At 38.9% G+C, this 18,793-nt stretch overlaps 2 protein-coding genes across 4 annotated transcripts; one reads left to right on the forward strand and one right to left on the reverse strand.

The window, feature by feature from the left end:
* Nucleotides 1–490: 490 nt before the first annotated feature.
* On the forward strand, nucleotides 491–6,368 carry LOC106937396 (proteasomal ubiquitin receptor ADRM1-like). 3 transcript variants are annotated; one of them, XM_015018875.1, is made up of 10 exons: nucleotides 491–567; nucleotides 1,631–1,853; nucleotides 2,878–2,994; nucleotides 3,075–3,285; nucleotides 3,742–3,823; nucleotides 3,901–4,040; nucleotides 4,356–4,493; nucleotides 4,575–4,732; nucleotides 4,808–4,910; nucleotides 6,058–6,368. In XM_015018875.1, exons 1-10 carry the CDS (start codon nucleotides 506–508, stop codon nucleotides 6,144–6,146), a joined length of 1,323 nt encoding a protein of 440 aa, XP_014874361.1. In that variant the 5' UTR covers nucleotides 491–505; the 3' UTR covers nucleotides 6,147–6,368. The 3 variants fall into 3 exon arrangements, with proteins under 3 accessions (XP_014874361.1, XP_014874362.1, XP_014874363.1); XM_015018876.1 differs by having other exon boundaries at nucleotides 3,745–3,823; XM_015018877.1 differs by having other exon boundaries at nucleotides 551–640.
* A 13-nt stretch (nucleotides 6,369–6,381) lies between these two features.
* On the reverse strand, nucleotides 6,382–18,260 carry LOC106937395 (laminin subunit alpha-5-like). Its single transcript, XM_015018874.1, has 16 exons — nucleotides 17,965–18,260; nucleotides 17,714–17,848; nucleotides 16,628–16,782; nucleotides 15,325–15,457; nucleotides 14,603–14,746; nucleotides 14,380–14,510; nucleotides 12,993–13,154; nucleotides 12,269–12,395; nucleotides 12,037–12,182; nucleotides 11,538–11,730; nucleotides 10,379–10,516; nucleotides 9,377–9,536; nucleotides 9,152–9,282; nucleotides 8,942–9,035; nucleotides 8,751–8,870; nucleotides 6,382–7,165 (listed from the first exon to the last, which is right to left on the reverse strand). Exons 3-16 carry the CDS (start codon nucleotides 16,636–16,638, stop codon nucleotides 7,017–7,019), a joined length of 1,839 nt encoding a protein of 612 aa, XP_014874360.1. The 5' UTR covers nucleotides 16,639–16,782; nucleotides 17,714–17,848; nucleotides 17,965–18,260; the 3' UTR covers nucleotides 6,382–7,016.
* Nucleotides 18,261–18,793: the final 533 nt, after the last annotated feature.

Genomic DNA, 18,793 nt, shown 5'->3' on the forward strand with positions numbered 1-18,793 from the left:
CCGAAGTTGTGACATTTCAAGTTAGACTTTTTTTGTGTGTGTATTCCTTTTTTATTTATTCAACGTTATGAATGTAAGTCCACGTCAACATAAATCCAAGATAAAAACAACAAACAAAAAAACAACAAAAAAAAAACGATAAATGTGCTGTAAAATTGAGGAATTTTGAGGTAAGAAAAGCTCACTTTCTGTGAGAATAAATCTGCTCATTATGATAAAAGTTCTGCATAACAAAATAACAGTTTGTTCAAAACAGTTGTATTACTAGGCTATCACCGTGCATTAGCATGTATGTGAAGCACATTATTTACTCATTAGAACAACTCATAAATGTAAATTATGATAAGGTATGCCATATTTATGTGCATCTAAGCACACATATATTTGTAAAAAAAACTTTGAATAATATGGGTTACAACATTTAATTTCCCTTTGGAATCGATGACGTGTTTTTTAAATTGAATTGTATTATTGTTGACGCTAAGGCTTGCCATAAAACTCCGAAATGCGTGCGCATCCACTCACAGCAGGCGCGTCCACGATGAACAGGAAGTTCACTCATTCTACGTAAGTGGCGTAACAGACGCAGCGGAGAGAAAACTTCTGAGATATTTCAAGATTTAGCCGCAATTACTTAAATGTAAGTTTAAAAAAAAAATAAGTTTGTTATTTTTAAAGGAGTCTTGTGTGTGTGTTTATTTCCTTGAACAACTTAGGTGGTTGTTCTGCAAGACTTTGGCCTTTAGTCGTTCATCTGTTTAGCCATGTCATGGGCTAACGTTAGCATAGACAACCAGAACTACACACAGCTAACGACAACTTCGTGGCTTAACTGTTAAAATTTAATTTAGTGAACGCAAACTCACCGCACAAGTTAAAGCAAGGCATTAACTAAATTAAATCATAAGGTGTTAGTCATAAGATAAAACAGAAAACGTTTGACAGATAGCTTTGCAAAGCTAACTTTTACAGCATTGTTCTTTATCTGGAGGGTTAGAAAGTTGTTTATAATTAAAAAGTAATTCTTTGTTCAGTCAAGGATGTGTGTCTAAGATGAGCAATATTTTTCTTTGCAGAAAAAGTACGTAGGATTTTTACTTTTAGTTAAATTCTGATTGCATTTGAAGAACAACTTTCTTGTAAACAACTTCAACTGGGTCACTCCCTGAAATCTGGGTTTTATCAACAACCCCGGCTGTAGAACCCAATATGGCGATCCGCAACTCCCCTCCCCCCCCATATGATCCAGCTGTAAAAAACTCACCAATTTAAATTTAACAAATTAATAAAATGTCTAACCAAACACCAAGCTAATGTAATTTGCTATAATTTGTGATGAATATGGGAAAATTAACTGATTTCAGTAGGATTTGGCAGATAACGAGGAAGAGGTGCTCAATTATGGACAGATGTTTGATCAAACATTTTTGATCTCTAATAAAATCTTAGTTATTTAACCTGACCACTTATTATGAATAAATAATTTTACATTTCTTGTCTTTCTTTTTTTTAACATTTAAAAAAACTACACAGTCAGCAGTTTGGACCAAGATGGCAACTGATTCTGTAAAAGACATGACCTCAGAAAACTGACATGTTGTTGCTGTGGCGTTGTTGTTTTTTTCCTCAGTTTGGGAGTAAAGATGTCGTCGGGTGCTCTGTTTCCAAGTCTGGTCAGCGGCTCAAGGGGAAGCTCTAGCAAGTACCTGGTGGAGTTTCGTGCTGGTAAAATGAGCCTGAAGGGGAACACGGTTACGCCCGACAAACGCAAGGGCTTGGTGTACATCCAGCAGTCCGATGACTCCCTGATCCATTTCTGCTGGAAGGACAGAACCACCGGGAACGTTGATGATGTAAGTGAAGATTTTATCCTTAAATTAAGCAAATAATTTAAAAACACATTCAGTGAAATCTGAAATCTTTATTACTTTCATAATGTGATTGGAAATTATTTCACTTAACAGTGCTGTCATATTATGTGTAGATAGTAATGTATTTTCTATTTTAAACTAAATTGAACCAAAATAATTTCCTTACCTTCTCGTTACTTGAGATGTTCTGATGCGTTTTGCTGTGGGTTGGCAAAACATTCATGCTTTGATTCTTCATTTACAAACGTAACGCTTAAAACTGTCCCAGGATTTAATAATTGGTTTTGGGTTTTTTGCAATCAAAATCCCTGATTGTGGTGGTACTCTAGGAATATTAGCAAGGAACTGAGAAATATTTGAGATAGATTTTCTTATTTAAATGTTGCTTTTTATATTTATAACATGATATGAAGTAAAGCAGAGGGAGCAGTGTAGTAGAAGGAAGAAATACTGCAGGTTGGAGTTACCATTTCTTAAACCAAATCTTTTTGACAATTTTTGCGTAAAATTTGCAGTAAACTTTATGCAATAGCGAGAATTCAGGCATATATAAAAAAATTTGTAACTGAATTTCTGCCCAAAAAATGAAGTGGCTGATATAAATAATAAAGTTATTAAACTATATCTGATTTCTGTCTTTTTGTGCATTAAGAATATTTACAAGAAATTGTAATACAATATTTTTGCGATAAATTTCTTTATTTAAATGTGGTTTCATTGTTACCATATCACCTGATAAGTAAGGCAGAGGCAGCAGTGAAGTAGAAGAAATACTGCCACCTGCAGGTGGGAGTTAGCATCACATAAACTCAATGTTTTTGACCATTTTTTGCTGAAAGTTTAGAATAAACTCACAATAGCAAAAAAAAAAAAAATGCTTGGGGATTTTCTGCAAAAACTCAACAGACTAAAGTAAATAATAAAGAATAACTGATCTTTATCATTTTTGATTGATTATGAGGCTTACTTTCCAGTAGAACTAAATCAGAACTGAAATGTCCCACAGGATCTGATCATCTTCCCTGATGACTGTGAGTTTAAGAGAGTGAACCAGTGCACCACGGGACGCGTCTATGTGCTGAAGTTCAAGGCTGGCTCCAAAAGGCTCTTCTTCTGGATGCAGGTGGGAAGACGCTGCTAATCTGCTGAATGGAAATCTAAGTGGATATAAGACATGATTAACTTCTCAAACTGTCAACTCAGGAGCCCAAAACGGACAAAGATGAGGAGTTCTGCCGTAAGGTGAACGAGTTCCTGAACAACCCTCCCATTCCTGGCGCTCCGGGCAGCGGAGGCGGCAGCGGCCACGAGCTGTCGGCGCTGGGCGGAGAGGGCGGCCTGCAGAACCTGCTGGGAAATATGAGCCACAACCAGCTGATGCAGCTGATCGGTCCGACGGGGCTCGGTGGACTGGGTGAGGCACTCTGAGTAACGCTTTAGCTTTCACTAGCTGTGTCTCTATTAGCCGTAGAATTGCACAAATTGAAATTAAGAAAATAAATTTGCTTAATTTAAAAAAAAAAAACCTCCAATTTTTTTAAATGAAACGTTTTTGCCCTTGGGTGAAGTGGTTTTTCAGCCGTATGGAAATCGATGCGTCACAAAATTGCAATAAAAACTTTTTTTTTTTTCCCACTTTTTTTTGTCACTCGCTGAATATCCCAGTGGAGTCAGTTTTTTTGGACTTCTTTTCCTTCACCACCATGTTTTATTAGTTTAGTCATCACCAAATGGGGAATCGAGGGAAATGAGTGCCTGCTGAAATTGATGTTGCCATGACGATTGTGATGGGTTATATTGTGCAGGCCTGTTGTAAAGCCTGAATGCTTCATCAGAGCAGCTTTTATAGATTTGTTCTGGTTTGTGTAAGGAGGCCTGGGAGCGTTAGCCGGACCTGGACTGGCGAACCTGCTAGGCAGCGGCGGCCCGCCCGCCAGCAGCTCCTCATCCAGGTAAGACCTCACCTCTGCATCGTCGAGACTTCCTCCTCTAGCGTGACGCTAACTCCCGGTCTCCATGCTAACCTCAGCTCTAGAAGCCAAGCAGCCACGGCCGCCTCTTCATCAGCTGCAGCCCCGAGACTGAGCTCCACCCAGGCACCGGCCACGCCTACGCCTCCTGCCGCCTCCGCTCCTGCCACTACTGCTGCTGCTGCCCCTGCTGCTCCAGGTACAACCACCTTAATTCTGTCTCACTGCAGATCTCGATGCCCAGTTCTGATTAATTAGTAGTTCATGCTACCAATTAATCGGACTTCTGTGTGAACGATTTACGACCCCATAGCAGCTCCCCGTTTACCAAATTAATAATGGACGCCGCCATCTGTGGATTGATTTTAAATTTAAGTTGTTTTCACATGTGAAAGTCTAGTAGACTCGGTTCAGTTGGGGACAAAACTACCACATTTGCTGCATTTCCTGTTTTAAATCAACCAAATTGACCGTCTCTGTCCTGAACTCCTTGCTGTTTTTTCCCCACTTGCAGCTCCAGCTCAGGCCCCTGTGACGCCGGCCTCCGTTGGAAGCCCTCCTCCTCACCAGCCCATCCAGCTCAGCGACCTGCAGAGCATCCTGGCCAACATGAACGTTCCTGCAGCCGCTGCAGCGGCGCAGGGATCTGCAGGTCAGCAGGCCGTCGGGTTCGCTCTGCTGCTGCAGGGAGACGGAGGACGCTCCAGCTAACGATGTGGTTTGTCTCCTCCAGTGGACCTGGCGAGCGTTTGCACCCCGGAGATGATGGCTCCCATCCTGACCAACCCTGAAGTCCAGCAGAGGCTCCTCCCCTTCCTCCCCAGCGGAGAGAGCCTACTGCAGAGCACCGAAGAGATCCAGAACACCCTGAACTCGCCGCAGTTCCAGCAGGTAGAATCAGACCAGGCATGGACGGTTCTTCATCTGTTTGGTTCGGTTCTGACTCTGGTTTCTGTCTGACTTCAGTCCATGAGTATGTTCAGCAGCGCTTTGGCTTCGGGGCAGCTCGGCCCGCTGATGAATCAGTTCGGTCTGTCGGCTGAAGCTGTGGACGCTGCCAACAGGGGAGGTAGGACAAAAACACCCCCTTACATCATGGAAAGTTTTATTTTGTAAATTTAAAATAAATTTTAAAATGTTGTCAGATATTTACTAAATTACCATTTTTTCCCTTTATAACGGCTTTAATGCGTAGTTATGTGACGTGTCACTTCTGGGATCTTCGTTACTGACCGCCATCTTGGTAGGCAGTTGCTATGGCAACAGTAGAACAAGCTCTTGCCTCATTCATATCTAATTTGTACACAATGCAAGCACATTGTAACTCTGTTTTGACCTCTACCTACCTGTTTAGTACTAAGATAAATATCAGTGACATTAACTGCCAAACTAGCAAAATTAGCTTAGCTAATGTAGCTTTTATCTGATAGCTAAGGCGAACATGTAGTTACTCTGCCAGACACCAGAACCTTGTTATTCCCACGAAGAGTTCGTACGATCTGTATAAATTTGTTGAAACATTGATTGTATCCATCTGTGGATTTCAAGCCGCAAAGCTCCTCCATTGTGTACGCACTCTTCCTGTTCACTGGCTGGTGAACTGCAGTAGATCGGAGGCAACTCGTCCACATCGTCTGACATGTTTCCATCATCTTTCTCATATGGGTTGATGCTGACGGCAGCCATTTTGTTTGTCTGGAAGCCATGGTTCATCTATGCTTTGTGCTGTGCTTGCCTACCAAGATGGCGCTGATCACATCCGGTTCAGACTTGCGGGAACTAGGTATACTCCATCGTACAAACAGATTTTAACTAGTCATTTCCAAATTGAGCTAATTCCTGCCTTAGCTGCCAAAGGAGCAGGAACTAATATTTAAGGTAAATCTCTGTTTTTAAATCCAACTTAGCTGTGTTTCTATGTGCTTTCTGAAGTATTGCATTAGAAAATGTTGATAGAAACTGCAAAATTAAAATTTCTATGTTTCACGTAGACTGGTTGATTCGCTCTTAGTACATGGAAATACGACTAATTTGCATTTTCTGGGGTCTTTTGCTACATCTTAAAGTTCACATGACGCATTGATGTAGCGGTTAGATCTGAAATTCAGACGGTCTCCACTGCTTTTGGGGCAGGCAGCTCCTTGACGCATTAGTCCATCTATTTTTAAGAAATCTGGTCTTTCTGCATCTCAAACATGTTTCTGTTTCCTCCTCAGATGTGGAAGCGTTTGCCAGAGCTATGCAGGGCAGCAAAGGAGACTCCAAAGAGAAGAAAGAAGATGACGAAGACATGAGTCTAGATTAGAGACCAGCCTGCCAAGTCCCATCGCTCTCTACTTTTTGTTTACTTTTCCTCCCACTTCAGCATTGTCTTAAATGTTTTTATATACCAAAGGCAATGTTTCTACACCATGTAGACGTCTCTCTTGCTGCGACTAAGCCTTAAGTTTTGCTTTCTGCGGTTGAAGTACTGTCTGCCGTTGGCTTTTTGGGACTAGATCTTTATTAAAGTACAAACTGAAAAACACTTAAGCGTCTAGTTTTATATGAAAAAGACTTTATTCAAACAAATGAGGGCTGGGAGTTGCAGCTTATTCATTGAGACACTTTAAAAATGTTAGCACACAAAAAAAAGCTTCATTTTCTTGTTTGTTACATGGGTTCAAAAATAAAAGGGGTGCAGATCATATGAGAAAGTTGGTTTAAGAAAAGGTAAATAATTATAGAGAAGGGGTGATTTAAGGTCAAAATTATTGGTTTGCAGCGATTTTTTTATGTGACTGAAAAAACTGAAAATTTTCTTACATTTACAAAAATTTAACAGCTTATTTAAGTTAGCTCAATTAAAAAAAAAATGAATCCATCAATTTCTATGAATTTAGCCAGTTCATGAAGCCCCATTGTCATAAATATTAGTGTATGGAAGTCGGAACACAACACTTTCATGAAATATCGCAAAATTGGAGTATTATTAATTTTTTTTTTTACATTTTAATTTTATATCAGTGCATCTTTATGTGAAAATAATTACAGACATGGCACGAAAACGTGAAAATATAAAATATGCTTTTTTTTCTCCCCCAAAGAATAAAATAAATATTAATATATATTTTAAATTAGCTACAGTAACATGACACCCACCACCAGTATTTTGCTGTCAGGGAATGTGAAGGCTCTACATGTGAGGGCAGCCTCGGGTTCCGACGGCTCCGTGAACAGACAGCGGTCCGGACAGCGTCACGGGTCGACGGTTGATGCTAACATGGCGGAAACACCCGTGGAACACCGGAAACCCGTTAGGATGGCTGGCCGCTGCGACCCCACCTGGCGGACAAAAGAAAGTTTACAGAGTGATTAGAAAAACGGGCGTATGTTATTTCATTTTTGAAGTTGCTCTTTTGATAAAAAAAAGTACCCCCTTTAATGATAAGAAGAAGCCAGATGTTAAATTAGATAAAACTGTACAGCGTTTCAAAGGAGGAGGAAAATCTGCCGAATAACCGTTAGAAGATTATTTTTTGCAGAAGCAGGAGGACCCAGTCACTAGGGATCGCGGAAGCAATATTATCTTCGTAAATACTTTAATTAAGGCTCTTAAATTTTGTCAAGGCAGTACTATTTTGACGTATATATTCTATGTTTTATTTTTTACAAGGGACTTTTCCATTGAAAGTTTGAGTCACGCGCAATCTGTGACGCCAGGCGGTTGCCGCTACCGCTAACTAGCAGCTAGCAAACTAGCTAGCTAGCTAGCTAGCTTTTTCTGCATCTGTGTAGCAAATATCGCCATTTGCTACACTTCTTTTGCCCCATAAGATTCTAGGTACATTATGTGCAAAGAAAAGCTTGGCACTAAAGAGTTAGCAAGCCCTGTAAGAAGAGTTAATGGCCCAGGGAAGGAAAAGAACATAATTTCTACATAATCATATTTGTTCTCTTAACTGCTGGTATGAGTTTCATATCAATAGGACAATATTTTGGGGAAATACATAAGGCATGCAGATACTGGGGGGTTAATAATTGACTGCCAAAAAATGCATCTCCCTTCTAACATGGAGAAATAAAGAGCAAATCACGCTTGTTCTATGAGCTACTAGTACAAGTTTCATATCAATAGGACAATAGACAGGGGATGCAGATATTGGCAAGCTCAGAAATTAAAATCCATCCCCTCCTATATTAATAGACTGGATAATTAAGGGTGATATCAAATTTTCTACATAATGGGCCTCTGTTTTGTCATGCATTAAGCTATTATGGTGTAAAAGAAAAAGTGGGGAATTTCAAACCATTAGTGGAGAACATTTTCATCAGACATTGACATTGAACCACAGAAGAAAAGGTTCTGTCTCCTTCAGTTTTTAGTTCTGTACAGTGACAAGCAGCAGATCTAGGGTGGCCCAGTGCCCCCAATATCAAGAAAACTTTGAAATTGCGATATGATTGACCCATAGCATCTCCACCTATTTTACATTACACAAGCAACTATGTTACCTTCAGTTTTTGTAAATGCTGTACATATCAAACATAACTTAAAGAGATGGAGGTCAATTTTAAGTCGTTAAATTGTGAAGTCAAAATTTTGTGATTTCTCAACAGCGCTTCTCTGTGATGCCGTTTACATCCGTTCTCTTAGGAGCGTTGAACTGAGAAGTAGTTCAGCAGATGTGCAGTCTCACCAGGTATTTGCTAATGTTGCTGCCAGTAGTCTGAAGGAGCTGAGCATGAAGATGCGGGGAGGTGCATGAAGCTCAAAAAAGTTGATTTTAGATTTTTTTTAATATCCTCTTCAATATCCCAGCCACAGAAATACTTGTGGCTGGGATATGTGTGAGCATTAGCAGACACTTTCTTTAAAGACAAAGAGGAAACCCTGAAATTGTGCGGAGAACTGTGATATTGTACTCACTTGGTGCACCGCCAAGGTACATGGTAGCTTTGGTCCCTGCAGAACGGTTCTGTTTGGGGCCCGTGCTCTTCTCTGCGCTTCCATCCACAAACAACTTCAGAACGTTGTTCCTCTTCTCCACTGGAAGAATACATCAGCATTAACGGAGAGCGGTTCTGTTTGGGGAAGATGACTGGTTGCTGTAAACCCACCTTTGATTGTGTGCCAGCGCCTGTTACACAGAGGTTCTTCAGGCATTAGCGAGGTAGAGAATTCACCTTTGCCACTGATTACTGAAACAGTCACCTAGACACAAAAACATCTTCCTCAGGTTTTATTTTTAGGATTTCTTGAACGACGACAAGAAAAATCTCCACCTTCTTCCTGCTGTTTCTCTTGTTTTTGGGGAAACCTTTACTCACCTCTCCCTGGCTTAGGAACAAGCTCAGGTATTGGTCAGATGAAGTTCCAGCATATAACAGCAGCCCAGAGTCTGAAGCGGGTCGAACTTCCAGCTGGATCTCTAGGTCTCGACCCAGAACCAAAGAGTCATCTGCCAGGAGGCAGAGACACGTCAATCAGTGGATACTGTGACCAAAAAAGGTTTCAAACAGCTGAAACGTGGAAAAGACGGGGAGGGTAGCTACCAATCTTCAGGTGTCCTCCCTGTTTGGAGAAGTATGCTCCAGGTTGCAGAGGGTTCTGGAAGCATGGAACCGCCCCCTGGCTGAACGATGGGCTTCCTGCAGGAACTGCGTTCAGTTTCAGGTCCTTGACACATCCGATGAAACCATCAAAACGTTTCGGCTGGAGTTCAGACACAAACAGTGAGAATGACGTCTGATAAAGGTGTGCACCTTTCTAACCTTATTTCTGTCTCCAGAACATAGCCAGTTATCCTCAGTGGGACTTAAACCCTCGTGGTCTTTTTGGGTCACATTGACCCCGTGTGCGCTTGCTTTTGGAAACTGACGGTCTGTTGTTTGACCCAGACATTTGTCACACTAAAACTGTGGGAGAGTTAAAGAAGAGCTATTGTTCTGGATCATTGTCCTGTTGATGACCCAGTTAGGGTTGGACAGACGGCCTCATGCTTGACTCTGGAATACATAACCCTGACCCGGTTTCTAAGGGTGTTTTCACACCTGATAGTCCAGTAGACTTGGTTCAGTTGAAACAATGGTTACATTTTCACACTGTACCGTGTCAAATGATCCAAACCCTTTGAGCAATCTGTTTCCCTCCTGGCCTGTGGCGGCGCTGGGCCAAGAACCACTGAAGGGAACAACAAAAAAACCTCTGGAGAAGACACTGAGTGCAACTTTGTTCTTCACAAAATATGAGAAAAAAAATTGTTGTGGTATCAGATTTTAACGGTTGTAGGATTTCTCTTTTGTCGTGACTAAAGGCCTCGAGCCATTTCTCCTGCTAACTTGTATTTTCCCATAATGCCCTGCGTTGTAGTCAGGAATTAAGAGGCATCTAGGTCCTTATTTGGAAAAAAATACAATTCCTGAAACAGACATTTTACGATACTTTGACTCCTCCAGACATGGAAAGTAATAAAATAACATTTAATACTTTAACATATCCTGAGCATATGAATGATGAAAGCTAGCTGTGTGAGTTTTAAAATAAGTAAGTTTAACCTTCACTGAGGCCGGGACTCCTCCGATGAATAACGGTCCGCTGATCCGGATCTTTCCGCCTCCGGCTATCCTCTTAGCTCGACCGCTGATGCCATCCACCGTCAGACTGACTTTATTCCCTTCATGCTTAATGAAAACCTGTGATAGAGGAACATCTGGTGAGCCCATTTATGAAGCAATACTTTCATGATTTCCCCCATATTGCGATCGACTAGATCAGGGGTTTCAAGCCGCTGGTGGCTCTTAATAACTTTGGATAAAAATGAAGAACCAGCTGATGTTTTTAAATTAAAAACTTGTTTGTTAATATATCTTACCAGTTTTTGAGTTTATTTCTACAATATTTACATTGAATTTCCATAAATAATGACACTAAAAATACTAGTAAAAGGTTTTTAGATAAATTTTTTCTTGTCTTTCTATGTGCATTTTTATTTTTTTACTTATTTTTTTCTATTCCCCAGAAAAGAGATGCATCCTTTTTTTTAATAAGGATGTAGAGAGTCAATTATTATTTAAATAATATTTTAAACACTTTTAAAATACTGTTCTATTTAAAAATACTATCTTGTATAGTATTTTAAAATCCTATTTAAATGCTAATTTAAATATTGTTACATTTTGTGTTAAATTTTGTATTCAAATAGTATTTTAAGTATTATTTAAAATAATATTTTAAGTACTACTGTAAAATTAATATTTAAAATACTATTTTTAATATCACATACTAAAAATATAAATAAAATTGTGATTCTTTAATAATGACAACAAATTTCCTATTTATGTAAAATTGTGATTTGTGTTTTTCAAAAACATTTGCTGCTCTAAACGAGTTTTATTTGCCTGAAACTCTTAAACAAGTCATTAATGTGGAACAACAACTATTTTTTCTGGAACAGGAACAGTTTTCATAAATAATTGTTTTTGGAAACCTTAAAGCCTGTGGTACTCATCATTGTTGTGGTGGAGGATTAATAAATCAATATCTTCAGAAAGAAAGCAGCTTATAATGTGACCAAGTTGTCTCCCAAGCATTCAACATTCTGTTTTCTCCGCCACGCTTTATAAAAAGTGTACCGATTTTCTGGAAGTATTTTGAAGCAAGTAAAAATTAAGAAAGGTTAGCTGGTTTAATGTAATTATTTGTCTTTATATGTACCGGGTGCCACCGCTCGTCGTCGTATTTCTTCAAGCTGCGCACTTTGACGTTACTCCTGGCTGACTCCACTGAGAGGATCAGGTGACCTTTTAGGACGCTGAGCAACATGGCCGCTCCGCCATGCTGCCTGCTGGCTGCGTACAGAACGCAGCCATCAGAGGAGTTGATCTTCACCTCCAACGACAGATGAGAACTGAGGAAAAATCAGTTTAATTAGTGAGTATTTAGGGCTCCTCTACATGCAATATCAGGGCCGCTGTAGATAGAGTTTGGCAGCAACTAGTTATATTTTTTTTTAAAATTCAGATTTTGAGATTTATTGTAAATTTTCTAGAAAAGATTTCTCCAAAGAAAGTTACAGATTTGCAAGAAAAAAATGTGCAAATATTTTTTCTTTAATTCAAAAAAATTCTAATTAATTAGAATTAGTCTAAAATTTCAGGAGTTTTTTTTATTTCCAAGTATTTTTCCTAGAACATTTTTGGACTTTCACACTCACATGGTTCTGACCACTGGATCGTATTTCTGGTAGCTGTGGGCGGAGCCGCTGAAATGCGTCGCTCTGCTTTCGGGGTGCGACAGCTCCCCCTGGCAGGACTCCCTGGTACTGCGGCTGCGAGATTTCGACGGCTTCTTTTGATTACCCTGAGACAGAAACGTGTTTACAGTTTCTAAAAGCGGTGGTTCCTTTTTGCCTGGAGGAGCAGAGCTATCGTGTGTTTGTACTGTACCTTTTGTTTGCGTCTCGGCTCCGCTGCAATGATCTGCTGAGGTTTTTTTGCTGCTGGACAGGACAGAAGAATGTTCTCGTTTTCGTTCACCTTCAGCAGGTTCTCCACCATTTGATCACCTTTCGACCTGGATGCAAAAATCACGCACATATTTTACTTTTTGTTTATAAAACTGCAGTCCCGTCATCCTAGTTATATGCAAAGGCAGCAAATATTGATGTATGGCAGGCTGTTGTTTTTTTTGTCCAACTGTCCATAATTACATTATGGAGGATATCTAAAAAATAATCTAACTAGACAAAACTACATTTTGACAATCCATAATGGTAAGAAATCAGCATCTTCAACCCCACTAGTAGGAATAATAATTAAATATCTTCAATTACATTTTGAGGAGTCAAAATTAATTTCAAATTCAAAAATACTTTATTGATCCCAAATGGAAATTAAATAAATTAATTTAATTCATACAATTTAAGACCACTTCAGAAATCTGCAAAGAACTTCCTGTTTATTCACTTCCAGCAATATCTCTCAATTATCTGTAATTAAACTGGTAAAACTGATTTTAAAACTGATTTTATGTTAAAACGGCCTGCAGTATTCACACAAAATCAAAAGTTAGTGTAAAAGTTGTACGACCATCATTTAAAAACCTTTTTTGTCAGGTTATTTTTTATAATCTGTAAGAAGACATGGTTTCTCTCCGTAGGGCTTTTCAGACCTCTTTATGATGACATTGCTGATGCATCCTGTGAGGTTGTCGACGTTTTGCTGAGGTAATCCTCCCAGGAAGGTGACATCCTCAGGACCCGTGTAAGCAGGCGGCTTTATGTTCGGTTTACCGCCATTGCTCTCCTTTATGTCGTCCATTAAAAGATAAAACCTGTGGAAGCCGACAGTCAGCAAACACTTGTAGCAACAAAACAGCTTTAGATATTCACAAGTCTCAAGTCTTTGAGGAGCAAGTCCAAGTCAAATTCCTAACAACTGAAACATTTTTGTGACTTCAGGTCACCTAACTCTTCAGGATTTGAGGTTAGGACTGTTTGTCCTCAGACTTAAGTTATTACATTAACATTAAAAAAAAATATATTACCCTTTAATCAATCAGTTAGGTTTATTTGTGTAGCACATTTCAGTAAACAAGCAGTTCAAAGTGCTTTACATAATAAAACCATCGAGAAACCATTAATGTCAAGTACTGCCATCAGAATCATCAATACATCAAATATGTTTGTCAATGTTCAATTTATTATGTTCCAAAAGCAATTCTACTTATTTTATTCACCATCCAAAAAACCTGCTTCATATTATTTAAAACACTTATAAACTGTAAAATAAGTATTTGTGTTTTAAGATAAAAAATAAAACGAGATTTAAATTAGTTACTGTTGAATTTCTGCTTTTTAGTCTTTGTAATGATTAAGCTATCAGCTGTTTATCTTATTGTGTGTATAAATGGCTGTTGTTTTGCTAGCGGTAGCATCGTGCCTTCTGGTTATGTTACCGCAGTGTGCTAGCTGTTAGCTCCTTAAGGACATAACTGTACTTTGTTTTGGAAAAAACTGAACACAAAACGTTTAGCAATGTTTTTGCCATTTTTGTCTTAGGGAACACATTATCCAATTGCTTTCAGTGATGTTCTTGCGTTAGCTTATGATAGCATTAGCTGCTGTCAAACTACAAAAATGTCTGAATGCGGCAAGAAGGGTAAAAGAAGGGGCTGTGGAGCTAAAACATCAAGGAATTCAGACAAAAGCACCACTTCATACAGTCCATAAATTACTGATTTAAATGTGAAAAGAAAATATTTAAAACCATGTCCACTGAGGAAAACATCCAGCCCAAAGTGTCTTGCATTGTTGCAACTAGCTTGGCAGGAAGAGAACACCGGTCTATATTAAAGCCCATAATGTTCCACTGCATCCTTTTACAGGAAAACATTACAGCAGCTGTAGTCTGTAAACCGCATACCGGCGTCCTTTCACTTTTTAGTACATGAGATAAAAAATGGCACTACGATCAAGTCTGAGACCACAAGTCAGTCAAGTCTGAAGACTTATTTTTGCGACATTATCATAATGAAACACCATCTCTGGCTGTCTTACCCATTGGGGTCAATGTAGAAAGCAACATTGTGGTTGTTGTTGTCGTTGTACGTCTTCTGAGTCTTGACCTCTGAGTTGTTCACCCTCAACACAATGTTGCCCTTCTGCAAAGAGACTTGACAGATTCCCTCCTGCAGCCACGGATGGAAAACAGTAAGCTCAAAGAGTTGATAGAAAGGGGAAGCAGGAAAGATCATGGGAATCAAAGTTTTCCTTTTCTGACCTGATCTTTGTGGAAGAACATGAGTCCATTTTTCTGCTCTGTTCTGAAGCTGAAGCTGGCGTAGAATTTGTCTTTCTGGCTGCTGACATCTTTTGGGGCTAATTTCATGTAGCTCTGCCCGCTGAAATGAGCTTTCCGAGCGACCTGCACAAACACACAACATTTTAACGGACGGTCCTCCCATGCTTCAGCGCAAAACAGTTCAGGCTGTTTACACGAGCAAAGCAAAAAGGAAAAGAATTAACAGTCACTTCTGTTCGGTTCACTGCAGGCAATTCCAGTTACACCTATTTTAAAGTTGCTAATTAGCTCATTTAAACATCTGATCTACTGATAATCTGTCAGAGTTGGTGTTAAGTCGCATTTTTTATGTTGTAACTGAACCGAAACACAGAATTCCACAGCACATCTACATGTTATATTTGTCATAGTCAAGTTAGCATGACCTCCGTCCCTCTCCCTTGCTACTTTTTTCTTAATGAAAACTTTTTCCTGACCTTGTCATCTAGTTATCATAGTGTTGAGTACTAGCAGCAAAGCACTGGATCCCTTTTCTTTTATATATTATGCATACATTTAAGAGTTAGTGTCATTTTAATAACATCACAGCTAAAACCATTGCTAGTCATTGTTATGTAGCAAATGAAACCCTGCCTCTCAAGTGCACTGATAGTGGTGTCATCATTTTAGCTCCGTAGATTTCAGTAAGTGTGTTCTTTTACCAGCAGGTCGCTGTTACAGCCAGAACTGACTCCAGAGGCTTTTATGGTCTTCAGGTTGACATAACCGACGCTGTCCCTCAGGCTCTTGATGCAGGCCTTCACAGAGTTGCGCGCTGAAAACAGCTGCTTTAAACTGGGAGACAAAAAAAGACAACAGCTTAAAATCCACATCTTTAGCGATGCTACTATTATTACTATTTTATTTTTTTACATTTGGTATTCTAATTCTAGAATCAGTCACTCCAGCTTTTTTCTCTTTGTTGGTTCTGATCCATAATCAGTTGTTAAAATAATAAATCACAATTTCTTTCTAGCTTGTAAAACCAACATGACATCATCATGACATCATGATCTTACCAAGTATTTTTGTCCATTCACTTGAAAAAAGACAAAACTAACTTACAATTAACTTTTCTGCAATAAATCTGGCCTTGTTTTAAGTCTTGCTCTTTCCTTTGGTTTGTTGTTTTGTTGTATTTCTTTCTAATTCCTGTAAAGCACTTTGAATTGCCTTGTTGCTGAAAATGTGCTATATAAATAAAATCACCTTACCTCACCTTAATGACTAATGTCATTGGCTGATTATTTCTCTTATAACATGGGAAAAATATTTTGTTATAAGTGAAATAATCTGCCAGTCAAACTAGTACTAGTAGCTCCATACAGACGTGAGAGAATCATGGAGAAAAACAACATTTCTGACAGCAAAGTGTTGGACAGTTTCTAATAATTTTGAAACAGTTTACATTTCATCTAACAGTTTTGCAGATTTTATCAACAATCTGGCTCTTAAAGTTTAATTGAGCATCCAAAATATTTTTCTTGTGATTGTTGTTCAGTAGAATCCCCATTGATCTGAATATACAAGGACTGTAATGGTGCTTTATCTATTGAAAAGCAAACACACTTTGTTTTCTTTGTGTGAAGAACTCGTAACTTTTTCAGCTGGAGAAAAAGTTGCACTTTTATATGCCTGATGTGTGATGGCATGGTGAATGTTATCTATTCAGCTTGTTCGGGTTGAATATTAGTTCAGTTTAAGAAATTGTTGGATATGTTACTGATAGTTTACATGTCTGTAAACACAGAGACTGACAAAAAGCTAGACACTAGGACTGCACTATGTTGACATCAGATTTGTAAAAAGGCAGAAAACTAACAATGCAAGTGAAACTGAACACACCATGTGCACAATAAAACATGGCAGTGGCAGCATCATGATAACCCATCATGGATACCATTCAATCCAGACTGGCAAACATTTCCTTTACTTAAAAAGATGCTTTCATGTGGCTCCACTCACCTTTCAGGCATCTCCTCCTCTGGTGCTCCTCCCAGATAGTATTTATCACTGAAATTTGGTAAGTCTTCTGTTAAAGTTAGTGTAAAGATTTGATCAAAGCTCTTCTGTACTTGGATCCTTTTTACTCTGACTGTGTTAATCAATGTAATGGTCAGCTGAAAAACAATAAAAAGAGGAAAATGAATTTACAGTTTAAATGACTAAGAAGATTATGATACAGTAAATATGCTGCAGCAGGATTAGCAGCTCATTAAAATGCAACTTGAAACTAAAACTGATGGCAAAATATATAAAATCACTGCCTCTGTCCAATCAGTTGTTTTATTTGGTTGGAAACTAATGATTGGACAGTAATCACTTATAATAATAACTCTTCATTTCAAAATGGAGATAAGCACCAACTCCCCTCGCGATCCTACAAAGAACACTGTGTTAGATAATAGAAGATGGGCTTGCATTTTTGCTCATTAGCTCTTATTTCATGTATATTATAGATTTACTGCTTTTGGAATGAGAAAACTATCGATGTGCATCCCCAGTTTCTACTGCACCCACCTGTGTTTTGACAATAAGTTAATGATTTTTGCCATCTGGAAAACAAGCCAATTCAAAAACCTCCCAATTGTTGAGTCATATTTGATGGGCACTGCGCCGTTACCTAGCTACGCAGGATTTATATTCTTAGTGAATGAGAAAAGTGAGAATATGTTCAACATTCTGGCTACTGGAATGACACAGTTGCACTAAAGCATAACACAAAGTGAGAAACAAAAACTATACAGTGTTGTGCTCAACGTGCTCCTGCTTACTTTTTCATCAATAATAAGGAATTATTGACTTAAACAAGCTACTTGCTGAAAAGTTATTTTTAAGTTAGTTTTGTCTTATTTTAAGTTTACTAAGATATTTGGACTAGAAACTAGACCAAAATTACATGATAAGATTTTGTTTTTGCAGTGTGCACGTGAGAATTTGCTGCCTTTGTTCCTAAATAGGAGGCGAATGATGGGAAGTCAGAAGGTTACCAACTGCAGCTTCATAGCCAAAACTTAAGATAAACAGAAGATAAAAACATGTCCGACTCACAGTCTTTGAATCTCCATCAGTAATCTTCAGCCGTGTCAAATCGTCACTGACAGGCGGCTGTTCAATCAAAGTACCGTTGAAATCATAATAAAGACGGAGCTGTCCCTGAAGTACGGCCAGGCACAAAACCTTCGCCTGATGGACATAAGAGAAAGCAGTGAGTACCTCTGAAGAACAACAGCAGACATCAATGAACAGATAACATTGACACAAAGGTGGGAGTTTTGTAATCAATTGAAATGGGTCTTTACCTCCTTTTTGAGGAAGACTAATATTCCTTTGTGTGACAGGAGTGTGATGTCCTGGATAATTTTGATCACTTGACGTTGAGAACTAGCCGTAAAGTTGATCTCAGCAAAGCCGGTTCCATCAAAATATACCCCGTCAACCACCGAAGACCTATTATAAGAAATTTCTTTCAGCAAGCATATTTAGAATAATAACAAAGATGACTCCATTGTGGAGTAGTGCTTTGAAGCAAAAAAGTCCTGGGTTCAAGTCTTACAATTGGGTTTATGTATGGATGTACAGTGGCTTGTAAAAACATTTATATCCCATTTGTCACATTACAACAATAAACATAAATATATTTCATTTAAATTTCATGTGAAAAACTAACAAAAAGTGGTATTGACCCGGGGTGTGCTGTGATGGCGCAGAGGTTAAGCACAACCCACATATGGAGGAGGCCTTAGTCCTCGACGCAGCTGTCGCAGTTCGATTCCCGGCCTTGGTGACCTTTGCTGCATGTCTTCCCCCTTCTCTCATTACCCACTTTCCTGTCAATTAACTATCAAATAAATGCCACTAGAGCCAAAAAAATCTTTAACAAAAAAAGAAAAAAGTGGGATTGACCCTTTGCCTGTGACGTCACGCTCTTCAGAACGCTGCCCTTTACGCCATGATGGTTATAAAAACAACCTATTTGCTCCTGTAAAGCCTGTTGGAAAACAAACATCTGCTACCCTAATGTTGCTTTTATTTAATTGATTTCACTTTAAAAACAAATGGATAAGGATACAATCCAAAGTTGTCATTTTATTGTGTAACTTTTAACGAGGAAAGATACGGCGGTGACGG

This window comes from Poecilia latipinna, unplaced genomic scaffold (genome assembly GCF_001443285.1).
Source record: "Poecilia latipinna isolate Pla-1442-1.1 unplaced genomic scaffold, P_latipinna-1.0 Scaffold2334, whole genome shotgun sequence".
In the NCBI taxonomy this organism is placed as follows: Eukaryota; Metazoa; Chordata; class Actinopteri; order Cyprinodontiformes; family Poeciliidae; genus Poecilia; species Poecilia latipinna.